The sequence below is a fragment of the Ctenocephalides felis genome, unplaced genomic scaffold (genome assembly GCF_003426905.1).
Source record: "Ctenocephalides felis isolate EL2017-DRISC unplaced genomic scaffold, ASM342690v1 CF-g0.4_SCAFFOLD_03570, whole genome shotgun sequence".
Taxonomy (NCBI): Eukaryota; Metazoa; Arthropoda; class Insecta; order Siphonaptera; family Pulicidae; genus Ctenocephalides; species Ctenocephalides felis.
The window spans coordinates 2,079,715-2,094,677 of record NW_020539724.1 but is presented as its reverse complement, the minus strand read 5'-3'; the positions used below and the strand labels follow the sequence as shown (position 1 = coordinate 2,094,677).

The window sequence follows — 14,963 nt, the reverse complement described above, 5'->3', positions numbered from 1 at the left end:
AGTAGATTAAATCTACATTTTTAATAGTAATTGTAATTTATAGTTTGATTTTTGTTTTACGTCAGTATTTTACAATAGTATTGGTTAACTGAATTTTCTTCTTACTGTTATTTACTAATTATGATCTCATATTTCAATTAAAGCTGTGGCTTTCATGAGGTTCAACAAATTTATTAATATATTGTATTCAAGTTTTTTATTTTTGAAAATTAATTTAGTTTCAATCAAAGTATTTTATTCATGACATATTATAGTATTCTACTTTAAGTATTAAATTATTAAATATATTTTATATTATATTATAAATATATATTAAAATCATTGTGCCTTCTTGGTACTTGGTATATTTTATCTTGAGCGTTAATTAAATCGAATGTTTGCGCTTACATTCTGTAGCCTACTAAATATTACATACATACGCATCTTCAATCTATGAAAAATTGGTTACTTATGTATCATATTTTTTCTGAACACATTTAGCTGATGTGTACACACAAATATGATTAATAAAACTTAAATCAACAAACAAAAGAAAATTATGTTATTTAAAAAAATTTTTGTAAATTTGTTTGACCTTATTATAACTAATGGCTGGATTAGGTTTATTATATGAGGATGGAGCATGGATATGGGATCATTCAATAGAAGGTTTACGTTATGATAAAAAAGTACAAAAAACTGAAAAAGGTGAAGAAAAGGATGTCAAGAAGGAAGTTGATAAGTACATACTAGCGTTCAATGATAACGTAGATAGTATAGAAATGGCAAAATTTAGACATAAGTACCAAAGGCATTGTAAACCAGGAAGACCAGAAGTCATAACTATTCAAGATATAAAAGATGTTGCAATTTTTACAGCAAATCAGGCAAAAATGACATATGAATTTTTAAACTTTTTTCATATTCCAACAGTTGATCGGTTCTTAAGAGCTCTCATCGTATATTTTGATTATTACATAAAAGTTTTTGATCTGCTGACTTATAGACGAGGAAGAATGAACAGAAAATTAAGAAATCCTTCCAGTGTTGTGATAGAAAAACTTATCGCTGATGAGTTAGGAGATTATCGGGCGATGATAGGACGAGAATATTGTAATATGATTTTGGGAGCTGCAGATTGCTATCCTTACCATCATTTGTCAAACAAAAATCGCACATCTATGACCAAAAAGGATGCTCGACTTACTGATTTACTACTGAGTATGGCAATGAGAGTTGTATGGTTGACTATGAATCGGCAAAATTATAATTTGATAGAAGTTGAAATTCATAGATTATTTCGGACAGAGTTTTATAATGTAATTGTACACCGTCAAATAGATCATCAACAACCTTTGCCTCAAATCGAGGAGTATATTCTTCACGGTCCTCCTCCTCCACAGAAAAAGTTACTCAGAAGAACTCCAGCATGCGAGGAAATTTTAAAACAACACGATTTTCGATTAATAGGAGCCGGAGTTGTTAAAACTGATAATTTATCTGAAAAACTTGTTCAAATGCAAGCAGCTTATTTACTGCCTGAGCACGAACTTATTTCGCATGGATTTTCCTTTGGTATTCTTGGTCGCCCCCGGTCTGATTTTGATCCCATGTTGATGGAATTATCAAAGGAAGAAAAGGAAGGATCGTTGACAAAACTTCTAAAAGTAATTGACACGCAAGAATCTGAATTGTCCATAGTTGAAGACTCGATCGAAGAAGAAATAAGCATGGAGTCTTTAACCATTGAAAGTTCTTTGAGCTATTTAAGCGGATACGGAAAGAGCATTGTTGTAGAATTGGACCCTGATATCGAAGAAGAACACAAAGAAAAATATATTGAAGAAGAGCAATCTAAAACAACTTCTGAATCTGTTTCTGAAGAATATGTTCCTGAAATGCCACCGATGCCTGTGGATACTTCTATTTGCAAATTGGATGCACCGTCTCATTTATTCTATATGCCTACTGAAGATGATATGTTTTATAGAATTCCCAGTGAATTTCCAAGTGCTGATCACATTGAGGATGAAGATCGCTCTGCAAAACAACAATTGTTGATTTGGTTGAAACGAAAGCGAGCATTTGAGAAAGAAAAATTGAAAATAAATCAAATATAGCTATTTTATTAGAAACATTCAAAGATTATATACGTTCAATTTACAATATTTTTTTAAGTATATGTTAAAAATGTAGGGATTAAAGAAGTTAATTTATGTAATATAGCATTAAAAAGAATAAGGTTTTTAATGAATTTATAGATATGTACATAAATACTTATAGAGCTTATTAATTATTACTAGCTATAGAAGTTGATAGATTTTTTTTTTAAATATCTAACGTTTAACGAATCGTGCTAACGATTTTGCAAAATTAACAAGGTAACTTTTTTTTAAAAAAAACCGCCCCAATGCGTAGCGCAGTTCACGTTAACTCTTAATTGTTTTTTGGCGGGCTGTCAAGTCAGCTGTACGAGCCAACGATTTAAATATCACAATGTTTTATTTTTTAATAATTTAATTATTTGTTGATGTTTTTAAGTATGTTTTATAATCATTTAAATCGTAATTTAGAATAATAAAGTTTTTAATATTATCATGTCTTATAGTTGATATTTTATTTTATCTTGTGTGAGGCTCACTAAAAACATGGATAAATCATATCAAAAGTACAAATATAAAGTTAAATTGTGGGAGACTAAATTTAAGAAGAAGAATGGAAGAATACCTTCAAAGGTGATAAAAATATTGATAAAGGTTTACTAGATGATTTACTAATATATCTTATTTACATTCATTATTTATTCTAGCACGATATTCATGAGGCTGAATTAGAAATTCGTGAAGCTTACAAGATGTATTTTAAACTTAAATCAGCAATATTGGAAGAAACACTTATGGACATAAGTTTTGATGATTTGGATACCACAGAACCGATGAACGAATGTTCCCAAAGTTCCCAAACAGTAAAAGATGCTGACAGTTCACACGAAGAAATAAATAAATTACAAAATACAGATGAAAAATCTCCCTTAAAATTTAACTTAGAGAAAGAAAACACTTGTTGGAATGTTGACAAAAAAGAAGATGACAGAAAAGTTGAAGAAATTTGGGGTTCACACTTGAGTAACAAGTTAAAACCGGAAGTAAAACCAAGCATTCCTATAAAAAGTGAAAATGCTACAGTTAAACTATCTCAAAAATTATTTAAAAATTCTAGTTTTTCAAAACGTAATCCCAGAAAGTCTTTATCTAGTCAATCATTAAATCGTTCTGAATCTAATTTAAGTATGTCTTTCTCTCAACCCGATTCACAATCATCACAAAATTCTGCAGTTGAAAGTTTGCCAGATATGGATAAATTGCTTTCATCTCAAGCTGAGTCGCAAGAATTTAAAACTAATGCTGCTTACAGTTCACAACCACTTCCAAAAACATTGAGGAGCATTGATAAAGGATGGCTGGATCGTTGCACTTTATCAACAAGTTTATCCCAACCTGATTCAGGGTTTAGTAGTTTGGAAAGCACCTATGAATTTTCAAAACCTAATGATGTTGAGGAGCATAAAACATTTGGTTTAAGAAACATAGATTCAAAACAATTAAAGAATGTAATAAATACTCCTGTAGAGTCTTTTGGGCAAGATAATGCAGTAATAGATGATATTGTTTATAATAGTGAGTCGGAGGATGAAGCTAGTGCTTTTGAAATTCTGAAAAAACGAAAAATTGATTCTTCTCAGACGTCTCCAAAGTTTAAAAACACGGTATGTATTATATAATTTTATCTTTAACAAAATTTGTGTAACATATAATTTAAAAGGATTTTTGTTCTAATTATAAAGCGCTACTTATAAAACATTACAAACATGGCAGTTTCTCCTTATTTATGAATGAAATGAATTTATGATGTTTAATAAAATCTTCTAAAATTTATCTAAAAAAAAAATAAAAATAATAAAAAATATGATAAATATTTTTTTTACAGACTTCTGTAAAAGTTCAAAATAGTTACATTCCTAAGAAAATTCAAGATGAACCTCAAAATACAGTTATTTCCAATAATACTAGCTTTGAAAATGTTGGGTGTTTTGAAGAAATTTCTCCAAATTCCCAAAAGAAAAAGAAATTGATTTATGATCACAGTATACTTGAAGTACCTGTTCCTAAGAAACGAATTGCAAGAAATGAAACTAAAAAAAATTATTCAGAACAACATGATGAAGATATGGAGGATCCATTTAGCTTTAATTCTGATGATGATCCTGAATTTGTTGTTGAAAAAGAAGAACCACAACCAAAAAATATTCCTGGGGAAAAGAAAAAAACTCGCAAAACTGCTACTAAAACCACAACTGAAGGAAGAACTAGAGCTGCTAAAACAAAAAAAAATAGTAACTTCCATAAATCTATACAAACTCGTAAAAAAGCTTCAAAAAATAAAGAAGAAACTAAAGAGTCCGAACCAGATATAAATAGTTTAAATGAAACTGAATATGCCTTAGAATTTTCAATAGACCCCAACAACGCAACTAATGTTTCAAGATTTGGTGTTCATGTTGATGGTGAAGTCAAGGGAGATTTGGTAAAGGAATATGCATCGGTCATATCGAGCAATGCCAGTGATATTGTAGAAAAAAGTCTGAAATCTGTACAAAAATTTGATGAAACAAAATTACAAAAAGCTTCTAGAGAGAAAATGAATGAGAACTTCATTAGGATTGATCTAAAAAAGAAAGTTTATGTGAGAGGTACTAAATATTAATTTAGTAATCAAATTGTTGATATTTTGAAATGTAGTACTACTATCTGTTTGCAGGCAAAAAACCAATGAATTATAGTAGATACAAAAAAGCTAGGTGGAAGGAACGAAAGGCTGCTGCATTGGCTGGTCCAGACATGGATATGGGTGGTTGCGATGGCGGCTTGCTGAAATGTTTTAGATGTGGCCATGTAGGTCATTTCGCCCAGCAATGTAAAGCAAAAATTGGTAAGTTGAAATTCCCATGTTCTCAGTATATATTTTTTTAAATAATATTTGCTTTACAATTATGCTTTTAGATACAAATTATTTGTAAGTGTGCGACTATTTTATAATTATAATTTGCATCAAGCCAAAATGCCACTTACACATAGCTTTAATATATTTTTTTAAGTGTTACACTATTTATATCTATGATTTTTTCTAATGTAGTTTGATTTCTGTATAAAACTTTGTATAAAAATTCATTACAATTACAATAAAAGTACATAAAGTATACAAGACAATAAAATACATAATTTTAAAGTATTGTTGTTAACAGTAAACATCATAAAATATATTTGATTTATCATAATTTGAAGGTGAACAATTACTACCTTTGGAACAAGACGTTGAGATTTGCCCATACCCAAGCTTAGAAGAGGCTTCAGCAATGGCAACTGAATCACTTTTACTGGCTCATGCTAATAGACCAAATTCGATTCCACAGGCATCAAAAATGGCAATAGAAGAACAGCCATCAGAATCAGCCGTGGATATAGAATTTGAAAGTGATTTTGATGCTTCCATGCTGGACCAGTCATTTAATGAAGAAAAAGAATCTGATGAACAAATTGAAAACAATGCCGAAGAAGTTCAATATATTAATAATCAAGATGATAGTAACAATGGTCATAATACAGTTGATAGTGAGATAAATGTTGTAACAAGTAAAAATGAGCAGGAAAACACAGATTCTCAACTGGCTCCTAAAGTGTTTAAAAGACATGTCATTCCTGAAGCTTTATTAAGTCAATTATTGCCTGCAACTAAAGATGAAAAAGAAGAAATTATGCCATTGTATAATTTGAATTCTGATGGAACTCTTATGAGTAAGTTATTTATACATAATTTTGAAAATAATTTTTAAACACATATAAAATACTACACATTTCTATACTACATCATTATATAATATTGATGTTGATATTTCAAAACATGTTATAGATATGAATGAATAATGAGTTATTTATTTATTCATTTAAATACAATGGGCAGTATAAAGATATAGTAACAATAAATACCAATATTCTATAATTAGGTAAATAAGCAAAATTATTCAATGCAAGATTTAGTAAATTTAATTTTCTATTATAATAATAATGAAAATTAATAAATTTCGTAATTGCGTAATTTCTTAATGGCATAATTCATTCTACTAATAATATAACATTTCACCTCTTTTTGAATAAAATATATTTTTATTCCAATAAAAATAAATTAATAAATAATTCTATGAACAAATAATGAATATACATTTTCACATTTTCTAGAAACTCCAAAAGAAGTTTATTCTATTCTAAACATGTTTGGCCATAAAGAATTCCGACCTGGTCAAGAAAAAGCAGTCATGCGTATCTTATCAGGACTCTCTACTCTTGTAACATTAAGCACTGGTAGTGGAAAATCACTTTGTTACCAGCTGCCTGCTTATCTGTATGCGCAGATGAAACCTTGTATCACTTTGGTTATTTCACCTTTAGTATCATTGATGGAAGACCAGGTAATAAATTGAAGCCCGTTTTTTTTTTATTGTTTATAACAAATGTCTGTCATACATATTTCAGGTAACCGGTGTCCCTGATTTTCTTCATGCAACTTGTTTACACACAAATCAAACTCCACAACAAAGGGAGAATATTATGCAGGTTAGATCTAGATTTAAAGAATTGTTTCATTAAATTACACTATGCATTGAAAATTATTTATGTTTAGGCAATTCAATCCGGGATGGTCAATATTCTTCTAGTTTCTCCAGAGGCAATTGTTTCTGGTGAGAAGAAAACTGGGTTTGGTGCGCTACTTCGAAGTTTGCCTCCAATAGCCTTTGCTTGTATAGATGAGGCCCATTGTGTTAGTCAGTGGAGTCACAACTTCAGGCCCAGTTACTTAATGATATGCCAGGTAACTTATCATTAATGTCTTAAATTCAAAATGTACAATTGTTGTAAGAAGTAATAATGTTCTTATTACAAAACTTATTTCACAGGTTTTACGGGAAAAATTAGGTGTGAAAACTGTGTTAGGTTTAACAGCTACAGCCACAAGACAAACACGTGAAAGCATAGTCCAACATTTACAAATTCCTGATGGTTTGAATGGTATTATTAGTGACATACCTCTTCCCAATAACTTGAATTTATCTGTATCTAAAGATTATAATCGTGATAGGGCCTTGATAGAATTACTAAAAAGTGAAAGGTATGTATACTTTGTGATCCCATCATTTTGAAATTGTTTTTATAAAAATCTTTGTATTTTTTATTTCAGATTTGCAAGTCTTCAATCCATTATTGTTTATTGCACACGGAGGCAAGAATGTGAACGATTGGCCAGTTTTATAAGAACTTGCTTGCAGGTTTGTTATATAAAATTATTAGTAAATTTTATGTAGACATTAATGACTATATTTTTATTACTTTATTAGGACTTGAAACCTCCAGAAGAAAAACAACAACGCAAACGTAAAAGATCAAGCGTTACTTGGAATGCTGAGCCATACCATGCTGGTATGAGTGCTTCACGTCGAAGAACTGTTCAGAATGCATTTATGAGAGGCGATCTGAGAATAGTTATAGCTACTGTAGCTTTTGGTAAGATTATTTTTTTATCTTATTAAAATGTAATATGCAAAATCACTAATAGTTGTGTTTTAAAAGTATTTTCTTTTAATCCTAGTCAAGTTCTTTTATAAATAGTCTGAAAAAATTAATTCCTAAGAACTCTTGCAGCTTCAATAAAAATTACTTCAGGTTTTACTAGGTCTTCAAATAAAATATGCTTATTGTATAGTATTATTAACTTCTTGAAGGAGAAATCTGTTTTCGCATAAAATCCGATTTGCTAATATAACTATAGTATTCTTACTTACTATTTACAACTAGTTATTTATTATTAATCTGGGTATTTATATAAGAACTTTTAATCATATACGCTTGTATTTACAGGAATGGGTATAAATAAATCCGATATACGCGCTATTATACATTACAACATGCCTCGAACATTTGAAAATTATGTCCAGGAAGTTGGAAGAGCAGGCCGTGATGGACTTCAAGCTCATTGTCACTTATTTTTGGATTCAAAGGTAATCAATGAATTTTTAAGTTATTTTAATTAATAACCTGTTGAATAGAGCAATTTCTTCTCATGAATATTTTTATAATGTTTTTTTTCTATTTATGTCTTTTAGGGAGAAGATCAAAATGAATTAAAACGTCATATATATGCTGATTCTATTGATAGGCATGTTATAAGAAAATTATTGCAAAGGGTATTTGTTCCATGTAAATGTGCAGAAAACACCAAATCATCTCAGGTTTTATTTGTATCTTATTTTATTCTTATATATCATCTTCAATAAATTGTGTATTATAAAATTATATTTTTATAGAGTATCGAAACGAAGAAAGCGAATGAAATAATTTCTAATTCATCTTTTGAAAACCCTGTTAATACAAGAAATCGAATATGTCCAGGTTAAGAAATGAAATTGTTTTTTATGCATTTATTTATAGTGATCAAACTGCTATAAAAATTAATTTGTTCTTATCAATTTTTAGGCCATGAAGTAGCATTTAGTGTATCTGAAACTGTACAAGCTTTGGATATTCCAGAGGAAAATATATCAACACTACTATGCTATTTAGAACTACACCAAAATAATTATGTTCACGTACTAAGTTCTGCTTATACCACATGCCGAATTACTTCATACGGCGGACCAAAGCAATTGAGGTAAGGATAAAATTATTACTGAATTATTTACATCTATTGTTATAAAGACTGTTTTTACTGTTCTTACAAATGCTGTTTTTTATAAAACATATTATTAATTGTGTATTTTATTTAATGATAGGTTAGCTGCTCAAAATTGTCCACCACTTGCAATGGCGATTGCATTAGATTTGAAAAGAGGAATCAATCATGATGAAACAAGTATTTTGGAATTTAAAGTCATCGATATTGCCTCTGCAATAGGTTGGGATAGTGGAGTTGTAAAGTACAATTTAAAAAAGTTGGAGTGGTCTACAGGTATGTAGAAACTTATTTTCATTGTAGCTTGTTTTGTGGTAAAAAGTTTTGCCAAGGTAAGATGCTACTTACAACTTTGTTTTATTTATTGCTAGTTTGGGGGAGATCTGCTCTGATTATTATTATTATTTTTTTTTTTGTAACTTTTCATTTAATTTTGTAGAAAACGGTGCATCGAAAAGAACTAGCCTAAATGTTGAATTTTCTGATTTGGGTTTTCGAGTACGTTCGGCGGGCGATTTAACAGATGAAGAATTAGATGAAACTCTTGATATGTTATATGAAAGAACATCTAAGCAAGAACATAAAGCTCTATTACAGGTAAATAGCTTTAATTTATCATCACTCTAAACTTTAAAACTTCTATAACTACATTATTTGCAGCTCCAATCTGTATTCGAAGCCATGACTTCGGTATCTTTTCAAGATTGCAGTAATTGCTCTAGTTCAGCATTGATAAAAGAACGCTCGGATCAGTTAAAGTTAATTATTCGCGAATATTTTCAGAAAGATAAAGATGATTCTGTGATGCCAATGCAAAGTGTAAGTTTTTGTCAAAGAATATTATTAAAAAAAAGTGAGTTTTATAACAAAATTGGCATTCATGAATTTCAGATTAAGTCAAATACAGAAGGTCAAATTATTTCCGATGTACGAGCTATGATCTCTAATTATCCTGAAAATAATTTTACTGGGCGGGCCCTAGCTAGAATTTTTTATGGAATTCAGAGTCCTAATTATCCTGCTGTGATATGGGGCAGATGTCGTTATTGGAGACGGCATTTGCATGAAGACTTCTATCAGCTTATTGCTATTGCAAATAGAGAAATAATTCGAATGAGGTAATTAATTATTGACCTATTATTATAAGTCATATTTATTGGTTGATTGTTAAATGAAAATTATAAAATGTAAGGAATTTAAAATCTGACTCAAACAGTTGGTTTTAAATGTTATTTTTTGTAAATTGTTAAATACAGTGTCGTTATTGATTTAGGAAAAAGGTTTTTAAATTTGAGCAGTAACTAGTTATTATACGCGAAATTGATTGGACTTCAATAAAATATTTTATTTAAATTGATACGAATAGAATTAAATATAATATGAGCATCAACTTAATATAAATAATTGATAAAGTTACTACATCTTATTTATTACACTATTCTTTTTCTATTAAAAACATCTATTTAATCATTAAAACCTTCTTTTATACATACATCTTATATACTATTCTTTTACTATTGAAAAGACTTAATTGACCATTGAAAACTTCTTATTGATGATCATTATTCCCACCGAAGTTGATCATTTTCTGATCAAATATTTTCATATGTTTATTTAAAAATTTATTATTGGCATCAGCCATAATGTTGTCATCATCGTGTTCTTGTGATTCATATAGATTTGAGTTACCATTAATAATATTCTGGGTCGGTAAAGAATGATTCTGATTATTAGATAGTGGCTTGAGTTCATGTTTAGTCACATTCCTATAACAAAAATCTGAATCAATATGAATTTCAATCAGAAGTAATTATCATATTTTTTAATCATATATTTAGGGTTACGTTGAAGTTTTGTTTGAGGGATTTGCAGAAGTTGTTGTTTCGGTTTTTGAGGTACTTTGAGTCTCCATGACCTCGTCTAGCTTTTGTTTGTTTAGTGCATCATCTTCTGCTACCTGAATTTTGGGTAGCAAATCCAAAATGTGTATTTGGTCATCATCGTTTGCTCTGCAAATTTAAAATAATGTATTATTAGAAATTATTACTTTAACTTTTAAAAAATATGAAAAATATTACATTGTTTTTAATTTGCATACAAAATAATTAAAGGCTTTGCATTTACTCACGTGCTATATTTTCCTTGATTCTGTTCCTTTGATGAATTAAATTTATCATGATAACTGGATTCAAATTCTCTCTCCAATGGATTGTGTATATTTTCTTGTAAGGTCGGTAATTGCAAATTTAAATCATTTGCAGGAATTTCAGCTAAATTTTTGTATGAGGGCTTAATAACCGGCTTCTATGTGAAATAATGTTAAATATATTTTAAAATATTTATATACTAGAAAATATCTTCAATATATACAAATGGCACTTGCATATGAGTGAGATCCATAATTATTATTGATTGATTTTAGGGCTTTGTTTGCAATGATTTTGCTCGAAGCCTTCTTTGTTGGTGGCTTCCGTGTGTTAGCTCTTCTGCTTAGAGCATTGTTGTTTCCTTTTTTATTAGAATGATTAGTTGTTATTCTATAATTGTATTGGTTTTTAGGTTTAATGTTTAATTTCTTTTTTAAATCCACGCGCTAAAATATAACATCGTTAATTTTCAAATATCAAAATAAATTATATAAATCAAATATTAAAATAGATTGCGTCACCTCTGCACGCAAAGTTGCAGAATTTGTTTCTTCAACTAAATTATCACTTCCATAGCTTTGTTTTGTTTCAAGATCGTTGTTTTCATTCTTATTATTTCTGAAAACGTTTTCGATGTTACTTACTGCTTGCTTCTTCAATAGTTCCTCATTTCTCTTTTCTTGCTCAATTAATACACGAAGAGCTAATTTTATATCATCTGGATTGTTGTTGGCAAATGTGTTGGTTTTGATATTTTCCGATGTTTTCAGTTTAATTTCATGATTTTGTGAGTTTTGTGCAGTTACTTTGTCCAACAAAGATAATAGAAATTGCTCACTCTGATCATATCTATAGTTAATGTTGGTTTGAATAAACGGAATCATAATTTGTTTTTTTTTATATACTTTTTGTTTACCTTCTATTTGCTAATGACTTTTTTAACTGATAAGCTGAAACCACTGCTTCTATCGCTTCTAAAGCATTCTTTTTCACATTAAACCAGTAAGAGAGCACCATGAAAGAATTTGAAATCTTTATAAATTCTACTTCTGATAAAGTTGGATTACCTTTCAGGGCTGGAAACGTAACTAAAAATAATAGCTCATTAGCTTTTCGAAATAGAACTTCTAGTCATTCTGAATCTGAATTTGCAATAGTTTCTCACTTTATAAATCTCTCTGGGATATCTGTATACTTAAAAATCGTAAATCATATCATCATAAATTAATTTGAGTGATTTATAAAAATACTGAATTGCTGTAGGTAAGAGCTTATAATGTTAGGAACTGCTGCGGATTATATTAATTGATAATTATGTTGATTTCTTATTGATTGAAATAATTATTTGCATATGTTAGGAAATTCTTGCAACTTGCCTTAAAACAAACTGCCACTTAAATCTCGTTATTTATTCAAATGATTATAAAGTTCAAATAAAAATAAATAATAAGTATATTCTTACCTGAATCAATTTCGCTTGCACGCATCATAAATCTGACAAAACTTTGAATTTTTTCTTTTAAATAAGTTTTTGCGATTTGTTTCTGTAAATCTTTATTCCCATTATCAGAATGTGTTTTATCTGACAAAACTGTCCTCAGTTCCATCAATGCTAATTTACAATCTAGTTGCTGGTCTGGACTTAATTGGAAACCAGACCATGTAACGATTTCCAAAATTCCTGCAAATATAGAATCTATTTCCCGATGGGCACGATTTGTAGACTGTTCTAGATGAACTATCGAAGGGTTGATGTTGGAAGACAGCACAGATCCTAAGAAATCAATTAAATACCGAAGAAAACATATGTTTTAATATTTAAATCAAATTCAAATCAATATATAAATTCAACTTACCCAACAGCAGAATATTCATTATATTAAAACAAGAAATAAAATTAAACATCTTGAATGTACAAAATTTTTTTTCAATAGTGAAGATCAGGCACTTGCCGGGTGAAAGTGTTCTTGATGAATGATTGACTTAAGGCATTGCTTTTCAAATTGTACCATGCAATATCAATATCAAAGATTGATCAGAAATATTATATAAATAATTTATCATGCAAATTATATTTTAATTAAATCTGTTTATATTATTACTTGATTGAAGTAAATGATTAATGGTATGCAAATGTATATATTGAATGAAAGGGAGGTAAACGTGGAAAATATTATTAAATAAGTAGGAATAACATTTAATATATAATGCTGGCTTGAAAATATTGTTTGCATTCTTTACTCAACTGAGTCATACATTAACTGTTTGATTACACACAAGATGAAAGTAAAACATGTGTGATTGTTGATATTGACAAAAAATATTGAGTTGTTTTGTTATAATAGTGACTTACTTAATTATAACATACACGGTTGCAATTAAATCTGTTTGTATAATTTTTAACATTCATGCTAATGGTATGTGAATATATCCATTATACAAATTGAAAGTAAACATAGGAATTCAGGTCGGTTTGATAAAATCTAGTTGAAAATAACAATTAATATAACATTTATTCAAAAATTATTGTTTGCATTTGCTTCATAAGTGAGTCATACATTACTATTCGATTATTTTGAAAGTTAAATTGCATATTTCATTAAGATATCAATACATCAATAATGAGGTAATAAAAATAAAACAAAACTAATGATAAATATTTAGTTTTTATTGTTTAACAATTTTATCAAATATTTTCATATTTTTATTGACTATATATGCATGTGCGTTTGAAATATAATTATGTGCATAAAACCATATAAATCTAATATCACCGCCATATGATAATAATTTTCCCCACCATTACCATAAAAATTCTTTGGAATACTACAAATTGAACTAAGCAATTACATAATATGATTTATCTATGCCTTATAATATTTTTACTTAAATTGTGCCGAATAAAGAATGTATTTTTTTCTCTGATCATGTAATGGTATACTTAATTTGCAAAAATCTTCTAGTTGAAACATAGTATAATATATTTACATAATTTACATCATTACAATTCAAGCATATTTAATCTTAAGTCGATACATATTTACAAGTTGATTTGAAATGCCTATATTTTCTTTTGTCTTGTATTTTACTTATTTTATCCATTTGTTTTTGGCTGGTGCAATATGCACAATATTCAGAAGTCACAATATGCAAAGGACTTCGATAATATAATCCTGGATCAGAAAGCTGTTTATTTTTCTTATGACACCACATATGAATAATAATTTCGAAAATTGCTATCAGAACAGTTGGGAGCTTAGGAAAAACAAGTAACACAGGCAAAAGTAATAACAATCGATGGCTCATAGTATTTTGGCCAAGTATTATATTTTCATTGAGTGAATAATACTTTTCTCTATCACATATCGGAAAAGCCTCTTGTATTTCATTATACTTGGCTTTTTGCTTATGTTTACTATCTACTTTGAGATATTCTTTTGGTATGTGAAATTTTCGAGTTGGTGCAACATGTTTATTTTGTTCTGTGAGAACTAAAGTTTTTTCACCAGTTTCTGTATCAATTTCTGGAAACTTTCGACAAATTTCTCCCGTTTCCTCATCTTTAAGAATTGCCATTTTTACATAAATTTTAGGAAAGTAAAGTCAACTGAAAGACTTTGAAAGAAATTCATTGAATTAGTCAACAGGTGAGTGTACGATTTTCGCATGTAACTTTATATATCAATAAATCAGAAATGACATCTATATAGTTATTATCTGGCTGAGTATATTATTGGAGAGACATATAGCAGCGGACGTCCCAAACTCAATCAAATTAGACTCATTTTGCATTTTCTATTTTTCTGACATAAACATTCTTAACCTTCATTAATGTATTTGTACAAAATTATCACGCAGCGGTACCAACTAACGCAATTAATTTATACAAAGCCACACACAGATTTAAGTATAAAATCTTATGCATAAAAAGTATTATTATTAGATACATAAATATAAATGTTCTTAAAAATATATATACTTTATGTTTATTTTATTATTTGACATTTGACGTTTTATCGCAAGCTATAGAACATGACACACAGAGGAAAAGGCGGCAAA

General features: G+C 28.8%; 3 protein-coding genes across 3 annotated transcripts; 2 read left to right on the top strand and 1 right to left on the bottom strand.

Moving 5' to 3' along the window:
• The first annotated feature begins 587 nt into the window (after positions 1-587).
• On the top strand, positions 588-2,099 carry LOC113383053. Its single transcript, XM_026621302.1, has one exon. The coding sequence runs from the start codon at positions 588-590 to the stop codon at positions 2,097-2,099; it is 1,512 nt and encodes a 503-aa protein (XP_026477087.1).
• A 373-nt stretch (positions 2,100-2,472) lies between these two features.
• Positions 2,473-14,960, top strand: LOC113383051. The gene is made up of 20 exons (XM_026621301.1): positions 2,473-2,714; positions 2,789-3,745; positions 3,967-4,729; positions 4,798-4,968; positions 5,322-5,831; positions 6,273-6,502; positions 6,567-6,647; positions 6,715-6,903; positions 6,989-7,200; positions 7,270-7,357; positions 7,427-7,592; positions 7,947-8,086; positions 8,192-8,317; positions 8,393-8,477; positions 8,562-8,736; positions 8,858-9,033; positions 9,197-9,354; positions 9,418-9,576; positions 9,649-9,875; positions 14,934-14,960. The coding sequence occupies exons 1-20, from the start codon at positions 2,628-2,630 to the stop codon at positions 14,938-14,940; spliced, it is 4,707 nt and encodes a 1,568-aa protein (XP_026477086.1). The 5' UTR covers positions 2,473-2,627; the 3' UTR covers positions 14,941-14,960.
• On the bottom strand, positions 13,804-14,880 carry LOC113382727. Its single transcript, XM_026620957.1, has one exon. It carries the CDS (start codon positions 14,478-14,480, stop codon positions 13,929-13,931), a length of 552 nt encoding a protein of 183 aa, XP_026476742.1. The 5' UTR covers positions 14,481-14,880; the 3' UTR covers positions 13,804-13,928.
• Positions 14,961-14,963: the final 3 nt, after the last annotated feature.